Source organism: Acomys russatus, chromosome 23 (genome assembly GCF_903995435.1).
Source record: "Acomys russatus chromosome 23, mAcoRus1.1, whole genome shotgun sequence".
Lineage (NCBI taxonomy): Eukaryota > Metazoa > Chordata > Mammalia > Rodentia > Muridae > Acomys > Acomys russatus.
Genome location: NC_067159.1, coordinates 8,123,965 through 8,138,816, shown reverse-complemented (window position 1 = coordinate 8,138,816; position 14,852 = coordinate 8,123,965). Strand labels below are relative to the sequence as shown.

Below are 14,852 nucleotides of genomic sequence, written 5' to 3'. Positions count from 1 at the left end.
CGGGATTCATGGCAACGGCAGAACTAGAGAGCGCCTAGCATCGCGTAGTGGGGTCCAGTCAGGAAAGGTGTGATGTCATCACAGAGTGGAGTACCTCCAAACTAGTCAGGCACTGGTCTCTGTGTGCCAGAGGGAACTCTGTCCACAGTGCCCTATGGAAACAAAACCGTAACAAAAATACTGAGGTGTAACTGGAGAAACCTCCCAAAGCCTCTTCGTTCTCCCCCTGGGCTTGTTCCCTGAAGATGGCAGGCGCTCCTAACACCACCCACCAGGAGAGGGAAGTGCCTACCAATGGGATGATGCCCTGTAGAAAAGAACCACAAAAAAGGAAAGGCTGTGCATATAGGTGACAGTTCATAAACTGGATGTTTAGAACAAGAAACTTGCGGTTTTAAGTGACAAAATGTCTGCATTTCATTCCTGAAGACGCTGAACCTCGTCTATATCAGCTCCTAAAAGTACTTATGTGGTGCCGGCTGTTCGCTAGACAGCTTTCTGTGACATGTCATTCCTGCGGTGCATTATGTGACGGGTAATTACAGGTGCCAGTGAGCATCTCATCTGCCTGCCATCTCCCCGTGGACTCTGGAATCTGGAGGGGGGTGTGTGCCTTGGAGGATGGGAGGGGCTCTGCCTGTCTAGTGACACTTCCTTCCAGAACAGGCAGTTGGGGAGCGGACTGGGTGCTCAGCACTTTTATTGGAGCTATTCAGCCTGAAACTAAGACAGATTAAAAAAAAAAAAAGGAAGTAGCTTATTCCTGTTATTTTAACTTCCTGTCATTGTGTCTCCTCGCCTGTGTTGGCCTCGTGATTTAGGCTTAATCAGAGGTTATTTCTAGCTGCTCCTGTAGAGGGAAGCAAGGGAAACTATGAAAGTTTTAGTTTAAAGTAAAGCCTGTGATCTGTCATGTAGTATATTGATTCCGCCAGTTGTAGAAAGAATTAGGTTAGGAGGGAGCCATCTTGAGGGCTTGCTGACAGTCTGTGTGGAAAGGAGAAAGTTACAGAATGCATTGGGAGTTTTATTAAATGGAAAAAAGCTGGGCCACCGAGGCTGATGTCTCTCAGCAGGTAACGGCGCTTGCTGCTCAGTGACACAGGTCTGCTGACCTGAAGTAAACCAACTCAACAAAGTCTTGTTGACCTCCACACATACAGTGTGACATGGTCGCGCGCCCCCCCCCCCTCTCTCTCTCTCTCTCACAGTAATAATAATAAATAAGTACATTTTCTTAAAAGGAAAAGCTAAACACTTCTCCTAGGGGGCTAGAGAGATGGCTCAGTTCCCAGCACCCACAGTAGGTAGCTCACAACTACTTGTAACTCCAGCTCCAGAGATCCAACACCCTCCTCTGAATACCTCAGGCATCCATAATAGGAGTGGCATATACTCTTGCAGACACACACGTGTACACATGAATAGAAACATTAACATTTCTAAAAGAAAGGAAGGAAATGGCTCTTCTGCAAACCTGTTCTTTCATGTACACCCCAGGATGTTCATCGCACCATTATGTCATGCGGCACCATAAAACTGCGAGCCGCCTATCAGTAAACTAAAGCTGCACAACCTGGTGCACCTCACTGTGGACTAGTCCTGCGTGTAGGGTTTTCACTGTGCATGCTGAGATGGCCTTGAATGTAGCCCCAGGCTGGCTACAAGCTCCTCCAGCAGTCCCCGCCTCAGCCTGGCTATCTCTAAGACAGTGATTTGAAAGACTAGCTGTGTCTGCAAATGGCCCAGGAGAGGAAAGATAAACCCGGAAGGACTCAGACTTTCGGAGAATCTAGATTGGGTTGCAGTCAAGAAGGACTTCGGCTTATCTCAACAGTTAAAATGTTTGCGTGCCGGGATATACAGGTGTGCACTACCATACCCGGTTCATAGGGAGCTGGGCTTGAGCTCAGGGCTTCCGTGCCATGCAGCTGAGCATCTTCCCCAGCCCTTCTCTTCCCTTCCTTCATCACTTACTCATCAGTTACTGGGTCCCTTCTCCTGGTGCTCCAGTTACTTCCTGCACACTGCCTCCTGCCCCAGGCCCACTTGAACCAGTCTCTTCGCTGTTCTTTTAGAAAACAGGGTTCTTTGCAGCTCTGTTCATTTGAAGCCCAGTGCCGTCCTTCATATCTGGCACACTTGGTATTTCAGTGTCATTGTATACTGCCTCTCGTTTCTTGCATCTCTCATTTACTTTCTACCTCTATCACTTAAGTTCCACCTGCTGAAAGCGCATGTAACTTGTACCTGCACCCCACCGTGTGTTGGGGACTGGACCCAGGACCGAAGCAGTGCGTAAGGCAGCGTTACCTCTGAACCTCCAGCCCCTGATGACCTTGTTTAGTTAGTTACATTACCTAAGTACCTTGTTTTTTGAGAGGGGATGGTTTTTTTTTTGCGGGGTGTGGGTGTTGGTTCTTGAGATAGAGTGTTGCTGCGTAGCTGACAGTCACCAGACAGATGTCCTACCTCAGATTCCCAAGTGCCAAGGTTATAGGCCATCTTCCTTAAAAAAAAAAAAATGTGTATGGGTGTTTTGCCTGCATATATGTCTGTATACCACTTGTATGCATTCTCAGTGCCAGTGTAGGCCAGAAGAGAGCATTGGATTCCCCTAGAACTGAAGTACAGTTGTGAACCACCACGTGGTTGCTGGGAATTGAACCTGGGTCCTTTGGAAGAGCAGCCAGTGCTTCTAATTAATGAGCCGTCTCTCCAGCCCCTAATTTTACTTTTTTTTTTTTTAAGTATAGTTCTTTTTTTTTTTTTTTTTTTTTTTTTTAAGATTTATTTATTACGTACACCTGGAGGCCAGAAGGCACCAGATCTCATAGATGGGTGTGAGCCACCATGTGGTTGCTGGGAATTGAACTCAGGACCTTTGGAAGAGTACTCAGTGCTCTTAACCTCTGAGCCATCTCTCCAGCCCCTCATTTTACTTTTTAAACTTCTCTTTTTCTTGGTGTCATTGACACTTTTGTCTTAATCCTTCTCAGGCTCACACTTTTTTTTCTCTTTTTCACATGCCTCTTAAACGGAATGTCTTCTGTGGAGGTTTAGAGTATAGTTTCCTGTGATTCCCAAGGAATATGCTCAGAATCTGTCCTAGCATTTCATTACTGTACTGTAATAGTGTTGTCTCTTGCCCTTTAGACTTTAGAGTGGTTTTGTTGGTTGCTTGTATTTGGGGCAGGGGGTAGGGAGTGGGGTTTCTATTTTACATAATTACATGCGTTTGCTTGTTTGGTTTTTGTATCTGTTTATCTCGGAACTGGGGCTCCTAGTAAATTGCCTGGTGTGTGTGCCGGGACCTGAATATACGTAATGTGATTTTTCTTTCTGGCTGTCCTCACTGAGTATTAATGTGAAGGTCTGTTAATTCTGATAAGCATTGCACATTACAAGGACCTTTCTGTTTTGTGTGTGGCACCCAGCCCCTCCTCCATTAAGTGTCGGGTCCGCGGGGGACTTGATCTTCCCTAACCCTGCAAACCCAGTCAAGCGGCCAGAGCCTCTGCAGTGCTCACAGGTGTTTGTCACACAAACGAGTTCACACCTTTTAAGTGTTTTTTTTTTTTTAATTAATTTATTTTTATTTTATATACATTGGTGTTGTGTCTCCATGTGTGAACGAGTTGGATCCTCTGGAACAGGAGTTACAGACAGTTGTGAGCTGCCATGTGGGTGCTGGGAATTGAACCAGGGTCCTCTAGAAGAGCAGCCAGTGCTCTTAACCTCTGAGCCATCTCTCCACCCTGACCTTTTAAGTCTTACTTGAATATTTCCAGTTCTCAAAAATGGATGCCACTTATTAATGCTTTTTAGAAGAGAGGCATAACTCTAATGAAGTAGTTTCATAACTTGCACTGTTGATAATTCCCATCCAAGCACATTATTTACATCTCTGGAAACAGCTTGTTCTTCAGACAGGAAGCCATGGCTTTGTGTTTGAGTTCATATTTGTGTAAAGGACACCAGATGACTAGTGTGCGCCACTGTTTACTGATTGTATTCATGGAATGAAACACATTTTTCATATTTTTGTTTTTTAAATAAAAAGTTATTTTACTTTATGTGTATGGGTGTTTTGTGCATCACATTCGTGCATTGCTATGGAGGCCAGAAGATGTCAGATCCTCTGAAACTGGAGTTGCAAGCAGTTGTGAGCTGTTATGTAGATGCTGGGACTTGAACCTGGGTTTTCTGCAAGAGCAGCCAGTGCCCTTAGTGTCTGAGCCTTCTCCCCAGCCTGGACCTCATTTTAATTTTCAGTGAACATTTTGTCATGGTATCCTGACTTGTCAATGTGAGATGTCATCATCTTCAGTCCCCAACTGGGTAATAGTGAGAGCTTGTATCAGAAGAAAAACAAAAACCTACAGTTCTTCCTCTTCCTCTTCCTCCCCTCACCCCATGGTGAGATCAAACCCAGGGCCTCACAAATGCTAGGCAAGGCCCTCCCACTGAGGTTACTCAGGCTGTCCAGTATAAAACAGTGCAGTGTTGCTTGTCCTTAGCTTCTAGGTACTTACAGAAAATATATTTCCCAGGCTGTCCAGCTGAGGGCTTTCATGAGCATCTGTCTGAATATCAGATACTCTAATTTAGAATTGCATTTACTTCTCCTGTGGGTTTCGTTTTTATTGGGAACTTTGGGGTGGGGCAGTTTGAGACAGGCTCTCACTTTGTAGCTGTCTGTCCAGGAACTCATTTTGTAGCACAAGCTCACAGAGATTCTTCTGCCTCTGCCTTCCAGGGCTGGGATCAAAGGCAAGCACTGCCACACCCAACTGGAGATCTGGTTTTCAAGATTTTAGGTTTGGGTTTTGGTTTTTGTGACTTTATAGAAAATATTCATCTTCTTCCTATTCCCTATTTTTCAGACTAACACTACTTTAATTTTTTTATTAAATTTATTTTTTTTTAATTTATGTATGCACACACACATAAATCTAAAACAAAAGGTTAGTACAAATTAACTTCAGGCTGGAAGTTCCCAGTGCCCACATCAGGCTGCTCACAACTGCCTGTAAGTCCAGTTCCAAGAGCTCATATGCCTCCTGGGACACACACTCATGTGTACATACAAAGACATGTACTCACAATAAAAATTAATTTCTTTTTTAAAACCCTAGCTCCAGAGTTAAATACCTAAAAGGAGCTCATCAAGGACTGAGAAGGGAAAATTGAAGCTGTGCAGCTGTGAATTGGCTCTTGGCTATAATTTAATACTCTATCTATCTATATCTCTATCTGTTCTGAGGCAGGGTCTCACTATGTAGGGTTGGCTGGCCTGGAACTCATTGAAAACCACCACCTGCCTCTGGCTCTCAGTGATGGAATTAAAGGTGTATGCCACCACACCTGGCTGTGCTCGCACAGCCTGGCCAGTACGGGTATGAAGAGGTTGGAGGACAAAGGGCAACTTTTGGGAATCAGTTCTTCTACTTTGTCGGCCTCAGGGATCAAACTGAGGTTGTCAGTGTCTTGGCTGCAAGTACCTGTACTCACTGAGCCCTGTGCCTTTTCAGTGCACAGCGAGTAAAAGAGCCTGAGTACATGTCTAATGGGGAGGCTTTCACGTTCATAGGATTAACTTACGGCGTCACTCAGCATCTGTGGGTTAGCCCCACTGGGTAGCACTCCAGGACTTCAGGGTCATGTGCCTGCCCAGCATCACACCGGCTTACCATATTTCCTGTGATTCATGAAGTCACTGATTGTACCATTCATCTGCCAGAACCACCCACTTCCAGGGTTGACCTTTTCCTTCCTATCCCTTATGAGTTTAAAGTCTGTGTCTTAGAAAATTCTAGTCAAATAAACCGGACTAGGCGTTCCTCTAAACACAAGTGTTGCTTTTTAGAAAACATTAAACAAGCAGAGGCTGCTTGTCCCTTGTTGATGTTGAGTCTGTCCTTAAAATGTGACAGATTGTCATCTCCTTGAAAACTGAGAACTGTGTCTCACGTGGCCAACTCTGTCTTCCTCTGTCGCCGCCCACATCACAGCATATGTACCGCCCAGCAAACATAAAATACTCAATAAATGGTTGCAAAGCTTATGTACTGAGAGCTGTCCCCAGACTTCCCAGTAGTTTGGTTTTCTTTTTTGTTTGTTTGTTTGTTTGTTTGTTTTTGGGGGCAAGGTTTCACTGTGTAGCCTTGGCTGTCCTGGACTCAATTTGTAGACCAGGATGGCCTTTAACTCACAACAACCTGCCTGCCTCTGCCCTCCCAAGTGTTGGGATTAAAGGTGTGCGCCACCACGCCCAGCCTTGGTTTTCTAGTTTTTGTGTTTCTTTTGTATATTGTATATTTGATCTACAACCAAATCCCTTCTAGTTTGTAGACTTTTGTAACATTTGTTAATTTAAAATAAAATAGAATTGCTGATAGCTTTTTTACATTAACATTTATTTTACCTTAAATTGTTGAAAAGCAGAGTCAGGAATCAGACTCCTTAGAGTCTGTTCCAGTGTCACTTTGAGACATAATACAAAGTCAATTTTGCATTGTGACATAGGGGACACACACACACTTCTAGTCTAACATAGGAGGACTGAGCTCGGCAGTGCTTTCTTTCCCTTCTGGTTTTTAGAGAGGAGGGGCTGAGAAGAACCTAGCTCTGTGCTACTCAGACTCCCAGCTGCCACCAGTGAGGGCCTAGTGGGCAGCTCATCCTACTGAGTTCTGAGCACTCCTTCCTCTTCTCACTGTGAAATAGCTTCGTGACTTTAGGAAAGCTGCACGCGACAATTTAAGTTCTTCTTTTAAAAGAAATGGAGACAGTAGAGATGGCTAACTGAAGAGGAACGTTCTGGGCAAGGTTGGTGGTACACACCTGTAGTCCCAGTACTCGGGAGGCCAGGGCAGAGGATCTCAGCTCTAGCCCAGCCTGAGCCACATAGCCAGACCTGTCTCAAGCAAACAGAAAAGAGAGAGATTGTTAGGGTTTGGTTGACGATATGACAACTCAGCTCGCTGCGTTCAGGTAATAAGCATTTGGATGTTGGCACCCCTGTTGTTTCTGCTGCTGCTGTTAAGATTTACTTTGGGGACCCAGCAAAGTGGCTCGGTGACTAGAGGAACTTGTCGTCAGTCCTGATGACCTCAGTTCAATCTCGGGACCCACATGATTCCCACAGTTTATCCTCTGACCTCCACACATGCTCTGTGTGGCATATGAGGAGCACTCACACGTGCGCATGTGCACAAGCTCTTATGTACACATAACAAAGGGGCCGGGGGTGCTAAGTCCTATAGCTACCGGTCAGGACAGTGAGATTGTAGCGGCTGCTGAAACATGGCCTGACCCATAGCGGATGCTGGGAAGAAGGAGACCTAAACACTCCATGGTGCTGATGAGGGGATGATGTGGTAGACCCACTCTGGAAATTGATGGGGCAAATCCTCATAGTTAGACAAATAACTCTCTGTAGTTACAAAAGAAACAAAGCACTTCATGTGCAAACAGCTCTTACTCAAAAAGATTGTCCATACAGCTTTATTCATAGACGAACCCAACTAGGTAGATTCAAACGTCAATCAAGAGGGCGAATAAATGCAGAACACTCACGGTAGCATGCAGTGCCACAATAGAGAGGACAGATCCCGGACGCAGCACCGATGAGCGTGAGCATCATTACCCTGACCGGATAGGGCCAGGCAGGAGAGAATGTAGTACCTACAGCTGTGTAGGTGACGCTGTGGAACAGACTGGTGAAAACCAGAGTCCAGACCCAGAGTCCAGAACAGGGATTGTCCCTGGGAAGAGGGGGACTTCTGGCCGTAAAGGGACATGGAATAACGTAGTGTTGAGATTAAGAACATTCTGGGATATGGTGATCAGGACGTGTATGTTTGTGTGGCCTCTGCACACACAAACAGAGAGAGCCTGTGTACTCCACCTTATCCCCAGGACAGGGTCACTCCCTGAACCTAGGGTTAGCTGGCAGTCAGCAAGCTCCAGAGACGCCCCCATCTCCACCCAGTCACACCCCCATTGCATGGGTGTTGGGGACTTGAGCCCGGTCGTCTTTCTTGCACTTTTAACACACCAAGCCATCTCTCCAGCCCTGAGCTGTTTGAGTTTTCTCTTTTGGTCTATGGTCAATGTTTGGTTTTATTTTGGCTGTTTGGTTTTGGTTTTGGTTTTATGAGAGTTTCTCTGCGTGGTAGCCTTGGCTGTCCTGGAACTTGTTCTGTATACCAGGCTGGCCTCGAACTCACAGATAGCCTCCTGCCTCTGCCTGTCAAGTTCTGGGCTTAAATGCTTGCGCCACCACCACCCAGCTTCAGTGTCTGTTTTTAGTATGTGCTCTTAAGCAGTGATTGACTTTCGTTGTGTCTTAAGGAATGTGTGTGATCACCTGGCAGAAAGATGAAGAACCTAGCTGCTTGCTTAGGAGGTCCTGGGTTCCGTGACCCATTCTAATGAGAGGGTATGGTCAGGAGAGAGAGCCCTGCGCATGTGCCAGCCGGGGAGTGGATGTGAAATCTCTCACTTGCTCAGTTTTGTTGTGAACCTAAAACTTCTGGAAAGGGTAAAGTTGTTCTCTTTTTTTTTTTTATGTACCTTGGTCCTTAATTTATGTTCATAACTATTTGCCCTTTATCTGCCCTTTCTCTTCTGTACAGAATTCCCATACACATTTTCTTCCCCACATCAAAAAGCTGAGCATGTGGATCCAGGCCAGAGAGCACTCACACCTCACAGCAGCCTCGTTCCTGGAGGGAAGGGACCCCACAGCAGGACAGACAGATCCCCGTTTCCTTTGGCTTTTATCAAAACCTTTCACAGACTTTGGAATTTGGGTGTTGACGCCACTCCTTGCAGCCACACTTACAGCTACTTGGATTAAGTCCACTCTCAGTCCTGAATAGAATTTAGAACGCTTATGACAAATAATACTAAATAATAGTCTATCCTTATGTAAATAATTGCTTTTATGACTATCTGTGCCTGAGGATTACTTTGAGGGAATGTTTGAAGTTCATCCTACTTCAAAGGCACTTGAAATACATTTTCTATTGGGCGAGGGGCCATTTGACACACAGCACTCTCATTGAGGTCAGAGGACAGCTTACAGGAGTTGACTCTCCTGCCATATAGATTCCGAGCATCAGATTGAGATCATTAAGCTTGGCGCCAAGTACCTTTACCAATTAAGCCATCTTGCCTGCCAAGTTGTTAGTTGGTTTTGCTTTGTTTTGAGACAGACTCTTGTAGCCCAGGCTAACTCCAAACTTACATTTAGCTGGAAATGACCTTGAATTTATGATCCACAACCTTCACCTGCCCAAGTACTGGCACTGCAGACCTGCACTACCACACCCAGTTCTATGCTGTGCTGGGTGGAGCCTGCGGCTTCCTGCTAGCTAGGCAAGCACTCTGCCAGCTGAGCTATCACATGCTAATTCTTTTTTGGTTTTTGGAGACAAGGTTTCTCTGTGTAGCCTTGGCTGTCCTGGGCTCACTTTGTAGACCAGGTTGGCCTTGAACTCACAGTGATCCGCCTGCCTCTGCCTCCCAAGTGCTGGGATTAAAGGCGTGCGCTGCCACCACCTGGCTAATTCTTTAGCTTTAGGTTTGGAACCACGTCTTACCTAAAGAGTATAGTGGCTGCCGCCCTGCCCGAGACTGGTATTTATCTCCACACTCCTGTGTCATTGCACACGTTACACTAGGAAGGTAGAAAGAAAACTATTTTTATTTCTTTGAGGTCGGGGATGACTATTCAAAACAAAGTCTTTCTTTGTGGCCCAGGCTAGCTTGGAGCTCTCCGCTCTACTGCTTGGTCGGAGCGTCTGGCTCCTTCTCTTTGAAGTCAGTGATAACACAGCTGGGACTCTGGAGACTTAAGTACGGCAGGCTGCAGGGCTATTCTGTGATGTTATTTTAAGCTTTCCCTGGGTGATGTGTTCCTTGCGGCCTGGGAAGCTAAAATAAATGAGTGGTGGCTAGTGTGTTCTGTCTGTTGATAACACCTCTGTCATCAAGTCTGTCTGGCAAACCAATTATTTTCCTTTTCTCTGAAATTAAAGGCCAACATGTTTTCTGACACCATAGTTTATACTGTCACTAAAGCAAAAATGCTGAAATCGGAAATTGATGGATTTTTATCTTTATTACTAAATTTCTGTAAAGCTCAAACCCAAGATCACACCTGGCCCCTCATGTACATTTTTTTTCCTGCAAAAATCATTAAAATATTACAACTGGCCGGGGGGTGGTGGCTCACGCCTTTAATCCCAGCACTTGGGAGGCAGAGGCAGGTGGATTGCTGTGAGTTCGAGGCCAGCCTGGTCTACAAAGTTAGTCTAGGACAGCCAAGGCTACACAGAGAAACCCTGTCTCAAAAAACCTAAAAAAAGAAAAAGAAAAAACAACCCCCCCAAAAAAACATATATACACATACATACATACATACATACATACATACATACATACATGTATTACAACTGGCCAGTGGCGGTTTTGGCCTTCAAATTTTACCCTGAAATGTAATGTTAGTGGCAGCCTATCTCATCCCTTGTCTATGGCCAGCCTCTGAAGGATCCCCAGGGAGCATATGGTATTCATACCCCATGCGGGCCCATCTGGAATGTTCCAGGGTTGGGCTGCACATCTCAGATGTCGATCTTGAGCACCTGCACACTGTGGGAAGCTGGCTGTTAAGCCATGGCTTAGACCCTCATGAGATCCTGATCTAGAACTCCCCAGTTAGCCCCGCCCCCTAGACTCCTGCCCATCAGGTGCCAGGTGAGATAAAATGGGTGTTATTTAAGCTGCTGGTGTCGGGGGCTGCTGGTTATTCATCACATATTCCCATAAAAGTTACTTTTATTAAGATTTAGCATTTAGTGTTGCTTGTTACTGCTATTTATAGCTAAACATATAGCCAATAAATTGGTCGGAAACTATACTTCTCCCATTTTCCACGTGCTTAGCATCTTAACACAGCCGTCAAGCTGACCTTTTCTGTGTCTGGCCCTGTGGTAGGATGGCTTATAGCTCCAGCCTTTGATAAGTCCGTCCACAGCTCCTTCTGCTTTGCCGGTGAAGCTGGCTGTTGGTGCAGATTGTAATGACTGTGCAGGTGGCTATGAAGTGCTCAGAGCAAGCAGACGGCCGGCCGAACAGCTGTTCTCAAGCTGAGGCTCAGCAGAGAAGCTCCTACTTCTTGTGACTCTGATGCTTACTGATCACACGGGCTGATCACTGGGCTCATTTTTATTTATTTATTTATGTAATATGTTTATTTTTATTTTATGTGCATTGGTCTTTTGTCAGGTCCCCTAGATCTGGAGTTACAGACAGTTGTAATCTGCCATGTGGGTACTGAGAATTGAACCAAGGTCCTATGTAACATCCCTGGCTGTCCTGGCCTCACTTTGTAGATCAGGCTGGCCTCAAACTCAGAGATCTGCCTGCCTCTGCCTCCTGAGTGCTGGGATTAAAGACGTGTTTCACCACCCGGCTCATGCGCGTTTTTTAAAGTTGCGCTTTTAGGATTCGTTAACTATGAACTCAAACTTGACAGAGCTGAGCAGGGTCACCATGGCCAGAGTCAAGTCCCAGCTGCTGCTCTCCCACCATTTCCATGGCATTTTGAAAAGAAAAGACATTAAAATTAAGAAGGCTCGAGCCAACTGTTTCTTTTGTGCTACAAAACCAGTCTCAGTGACAGCAGTGCCCATTTACCACACTAAGGATGCAGACATGGTTTTATAAAAAGTGTGACAAGAGCAGGAACTGTAGGAGGCGCCAGGAAAGAGAAAGAATAAAGAAAAGGAAAGAAAGTAGGGAGGACTTTACTTTTAGGCAGGTGTGGTGGCTCATGCCTGTAAATCCAGCCAAAATTCAAGCCCAGCCTCCTGTGCCACCAAGGACCTGCATACACCATTGCACACAGGGATTTTTTAAAAAGAAAGAATATTTGCAGTTTAAACCAATGGGTTTCTAGTGTGTAAATACCAAACTACTCCAATCACGTGTTGACAGGATGACTATAGTCAAACCAGAAGTGAAATAGAAAGCGTGTTTGTTTTGAGACAGGGTCTCACTAACCTCAAGTGTCTCCCCATGTCAACATCTCAGATGCAGGGATTGTGGCCTTGTGCCACCATCTCCAGTGTCAGGGTTTTCTCAATAGCTTGGTGGTTGTTGCTTTGTTTTTTAGTTGTTTTAAGACAAGGTCTCAGAATGTTGCTCAGCCTGGCCTCAAGCTCATAGAGACCTGCCTTTGCCTCCTGAGTACTGCGGCTAAAAGCATGCGCCACCATGCCCAGCCTGTGTAGAAACTGCTAATGCCACTCCGTTTGCCTACATGTAGGACTTGTTGAACATACCATGTAATTCCTAAAGGTCTCCTAAAGACAAGAAGGAAGCTTTGAAGTATCTTTGCAAACATTTGTTGATCCTTAGATGTCTGGTTGCCAAGGGGAGTGGAAAAGACTAAGGAAGGTAGAGGCTGATTGGAGACTGAAAAAAAAAAGGGTAGAAGGCTGGAGGGATGACTCAGTCAGAGGACCGGAGTTCAATTTCCAGCACCCCCATGAAAGCTCACAACTGTCTTTAACTACAGTTTCAGGGGATCAACACTCCCACACAGACATACATGCAGGCAGTGGTGGCGCACGCCTTTAATCCCAGCCCTCAGGACGCTGAGGCAAACAGATCTCTGTGAGTTCAAGGACAACCTGGTCTATAGAGTTGAGTTTCAGGACAGCCGGGGGGGAGGTGGGGGCAGGGTTGGATCTGGCAGCAGGTAGAAAGGGACTTTAGTCTGAGGCTGGTTGTGTGTGCCTCCCCCGCCTTGACCATCAGTAGTGGAGTCAGATTCTCTCCGCACAGCATCGCAAGGAGTCCTGGGCTCTCCCTTGTCCACACTTGCATCTTTTGCATACCTGCTGGCTCCTTGTTTGTCTCTAAGTATATAAACTGATAAAGTCATCATGTCTTAATACTTCAGAAACGCAAATGACAGAACAGAAGAGAGATATGATACAGCTGAGGGTAGCACAGGCAGACATTCGGGGGCAGTGAGCCTGCTGCTTCGAGACAGGGACCTGGGAGCCAGGCTAGCTAGGTTTCAGTCCCAATTCTGACAGTTGGCTGGCTGAGTAACTAGCCCCTTTTTAATAGTTTTCTCATCTGCAAAATGAAGACAATTAGCACTACTTTATGGGGCTATAAAAGTACCCAAGTTCGCCAGGTATGGTGATGCACGCCTGTAATCCCAGCACTCGGAGAGGCAGAGGCAGGTGGATCTCTGTGAGTTCAAGGTCAGCCTGGTCTACAAAATAAGCCCAGGACAGCCAGAACTACACAGAGAGATCCTGTCTTGGGGCGGGGGGGGGGGGAGAATAAGAAGAAGAGGAGGAGGACGAAGGAGGAGGAGGAAAAGTAACTAAGTTAATATGGCGATTCCTGCTTTAGACAGTGTCTCTGTAATCCTTTGCTTGTTCCTGTTATCACACTGTTGCACTTCCTGATGTTGCCCATCTTTGTGTGGCTCTGCTGGATTTGTAGTCAGGTTTATGACAATGCTCCCACCTTTGGTATGTAACTGCTGTGGTAGCACACTCCTCATTTTAATCGTTCCGGTTTTTTGTTTTCTTCTTCTTCTTCTTCTTCTTCTTCTTCTTCTTCTTCTTCTTCTTCTTCTTCTTCTTCTTTCTTCTTCTTCTTCTTCTTCTTCTTCTTCTTCTTCTTCTTCTTCTTCTTCTTCTTCTTCTTCCTCCTCCTCCTCCTCCTCCTCCTCCTCCTCCTCCTCTTCCTCCTCCTCCTCCTCTTCTCCTCAGGCGCAACACAGAGATACTTTCATCGAAGAACGCTATGGGAAATACAACATCAGTGACCCTCTAATGGCCCTTCAGAGAGACTGTGAAACTCTAAAGGAGAAGAATGACAGCGAGCAGCAGCCAGTGTGCACAAACCCCCTCTCCATCCTCAAGGTGGTGATGAAGCAATGCAAGAACATGCAGGAGCGCATGCTGTCCCAGCTGGCCGCGGCCGAGAGCCGCCACCGCAAGGTAGGCTTGGGCAGTCCTCAGGGGGCTCCGGAAATCACGCCTCCTCCTGTCCTGCCAGCCGCCAGTGATGCCAGTGATCGTGGCAATCAGAGGGCTCTGGGGAGCTCATGGGTATCGGAAAGGCCCGTGAGTTACACAGGAGTCAGGAGAGCACGAAGGGGTTACAGGGTATGCACAGGTTCAGTTTAGAGACTGGGCTGGCCATGACTGAAGGCGGCATTCCTTCCTGGTGTGCTGCTCAGAACACTTGGTGCGTTTTTCTCAGATCTCAGTCTCCCAAGCTTTGGCAACAAGCCAGTGTTTAGCCAAGCTTGGAGTTGAACAGAGCATTCTGTTCGCTTATTTAAGTGATAAATAAAAAGATTAACAGGTATTTAGGGAAGAGGGAGAGAGGGTAGAATCCTGCTGACTGTAACCAGGCAGCATAGAGATGGCTCCATTCATTCTGGTGTCGCCTTTCTTACATGCTTGTGAGGCCATAAGCATCTCCTGGGTTGGCTTGTTTTTACGATTTTCTTTGCTGGATTGGGGCTCAGGGCAGGCACTCTGGCGCTCTGTCTGATAGCTCCTGGGTAGGAAGGGCAAGCCTGTACTCCTGCAGTCTCTTGTTTTAGAATTCCAGCGTGTGCGCATTCGTTCCCAGCTTTCTGGCCTGCAGACGATTGTTTGACAAGAATCTGCATTTTAAGAAAACTATCAGTTTAGATGTGAACCTACGAGACAGGCATCAACGATGATGAGTAGGGGACATTTTCATCAGAAAAGTGAGGTCAGCTAACTTAGTAGACATTAGTTTATTCTCAGGGATAC

General features: G+C 46.2%; 1 protein-coding gene across 2 annotated transcripts in view; it reads left to right on the top strand.

Annotated features, from left to right (window-relative positions):
* Cttnbp2nl (CTTNBP2 N-terminal like) overlaps window positions 1–14,852 on the top strand; it is a 34,650-nt gene that overhangs the window by 13,486 nt on the left and 6,312 nt on the right. For both annotated transcript variants that reach the window (XM_051165839.1, XM_051165838.1), the window contains exon 3: window positions 13,812–14,042. In XM_051165839.1, the coding sequence (XP_051021796.1) occupies window positions 13,812–14,042 (231 nt within the window). The remainder of the gene's footprint in view (window positions 1–13,811; window positions 14,043–14,852) is intronic.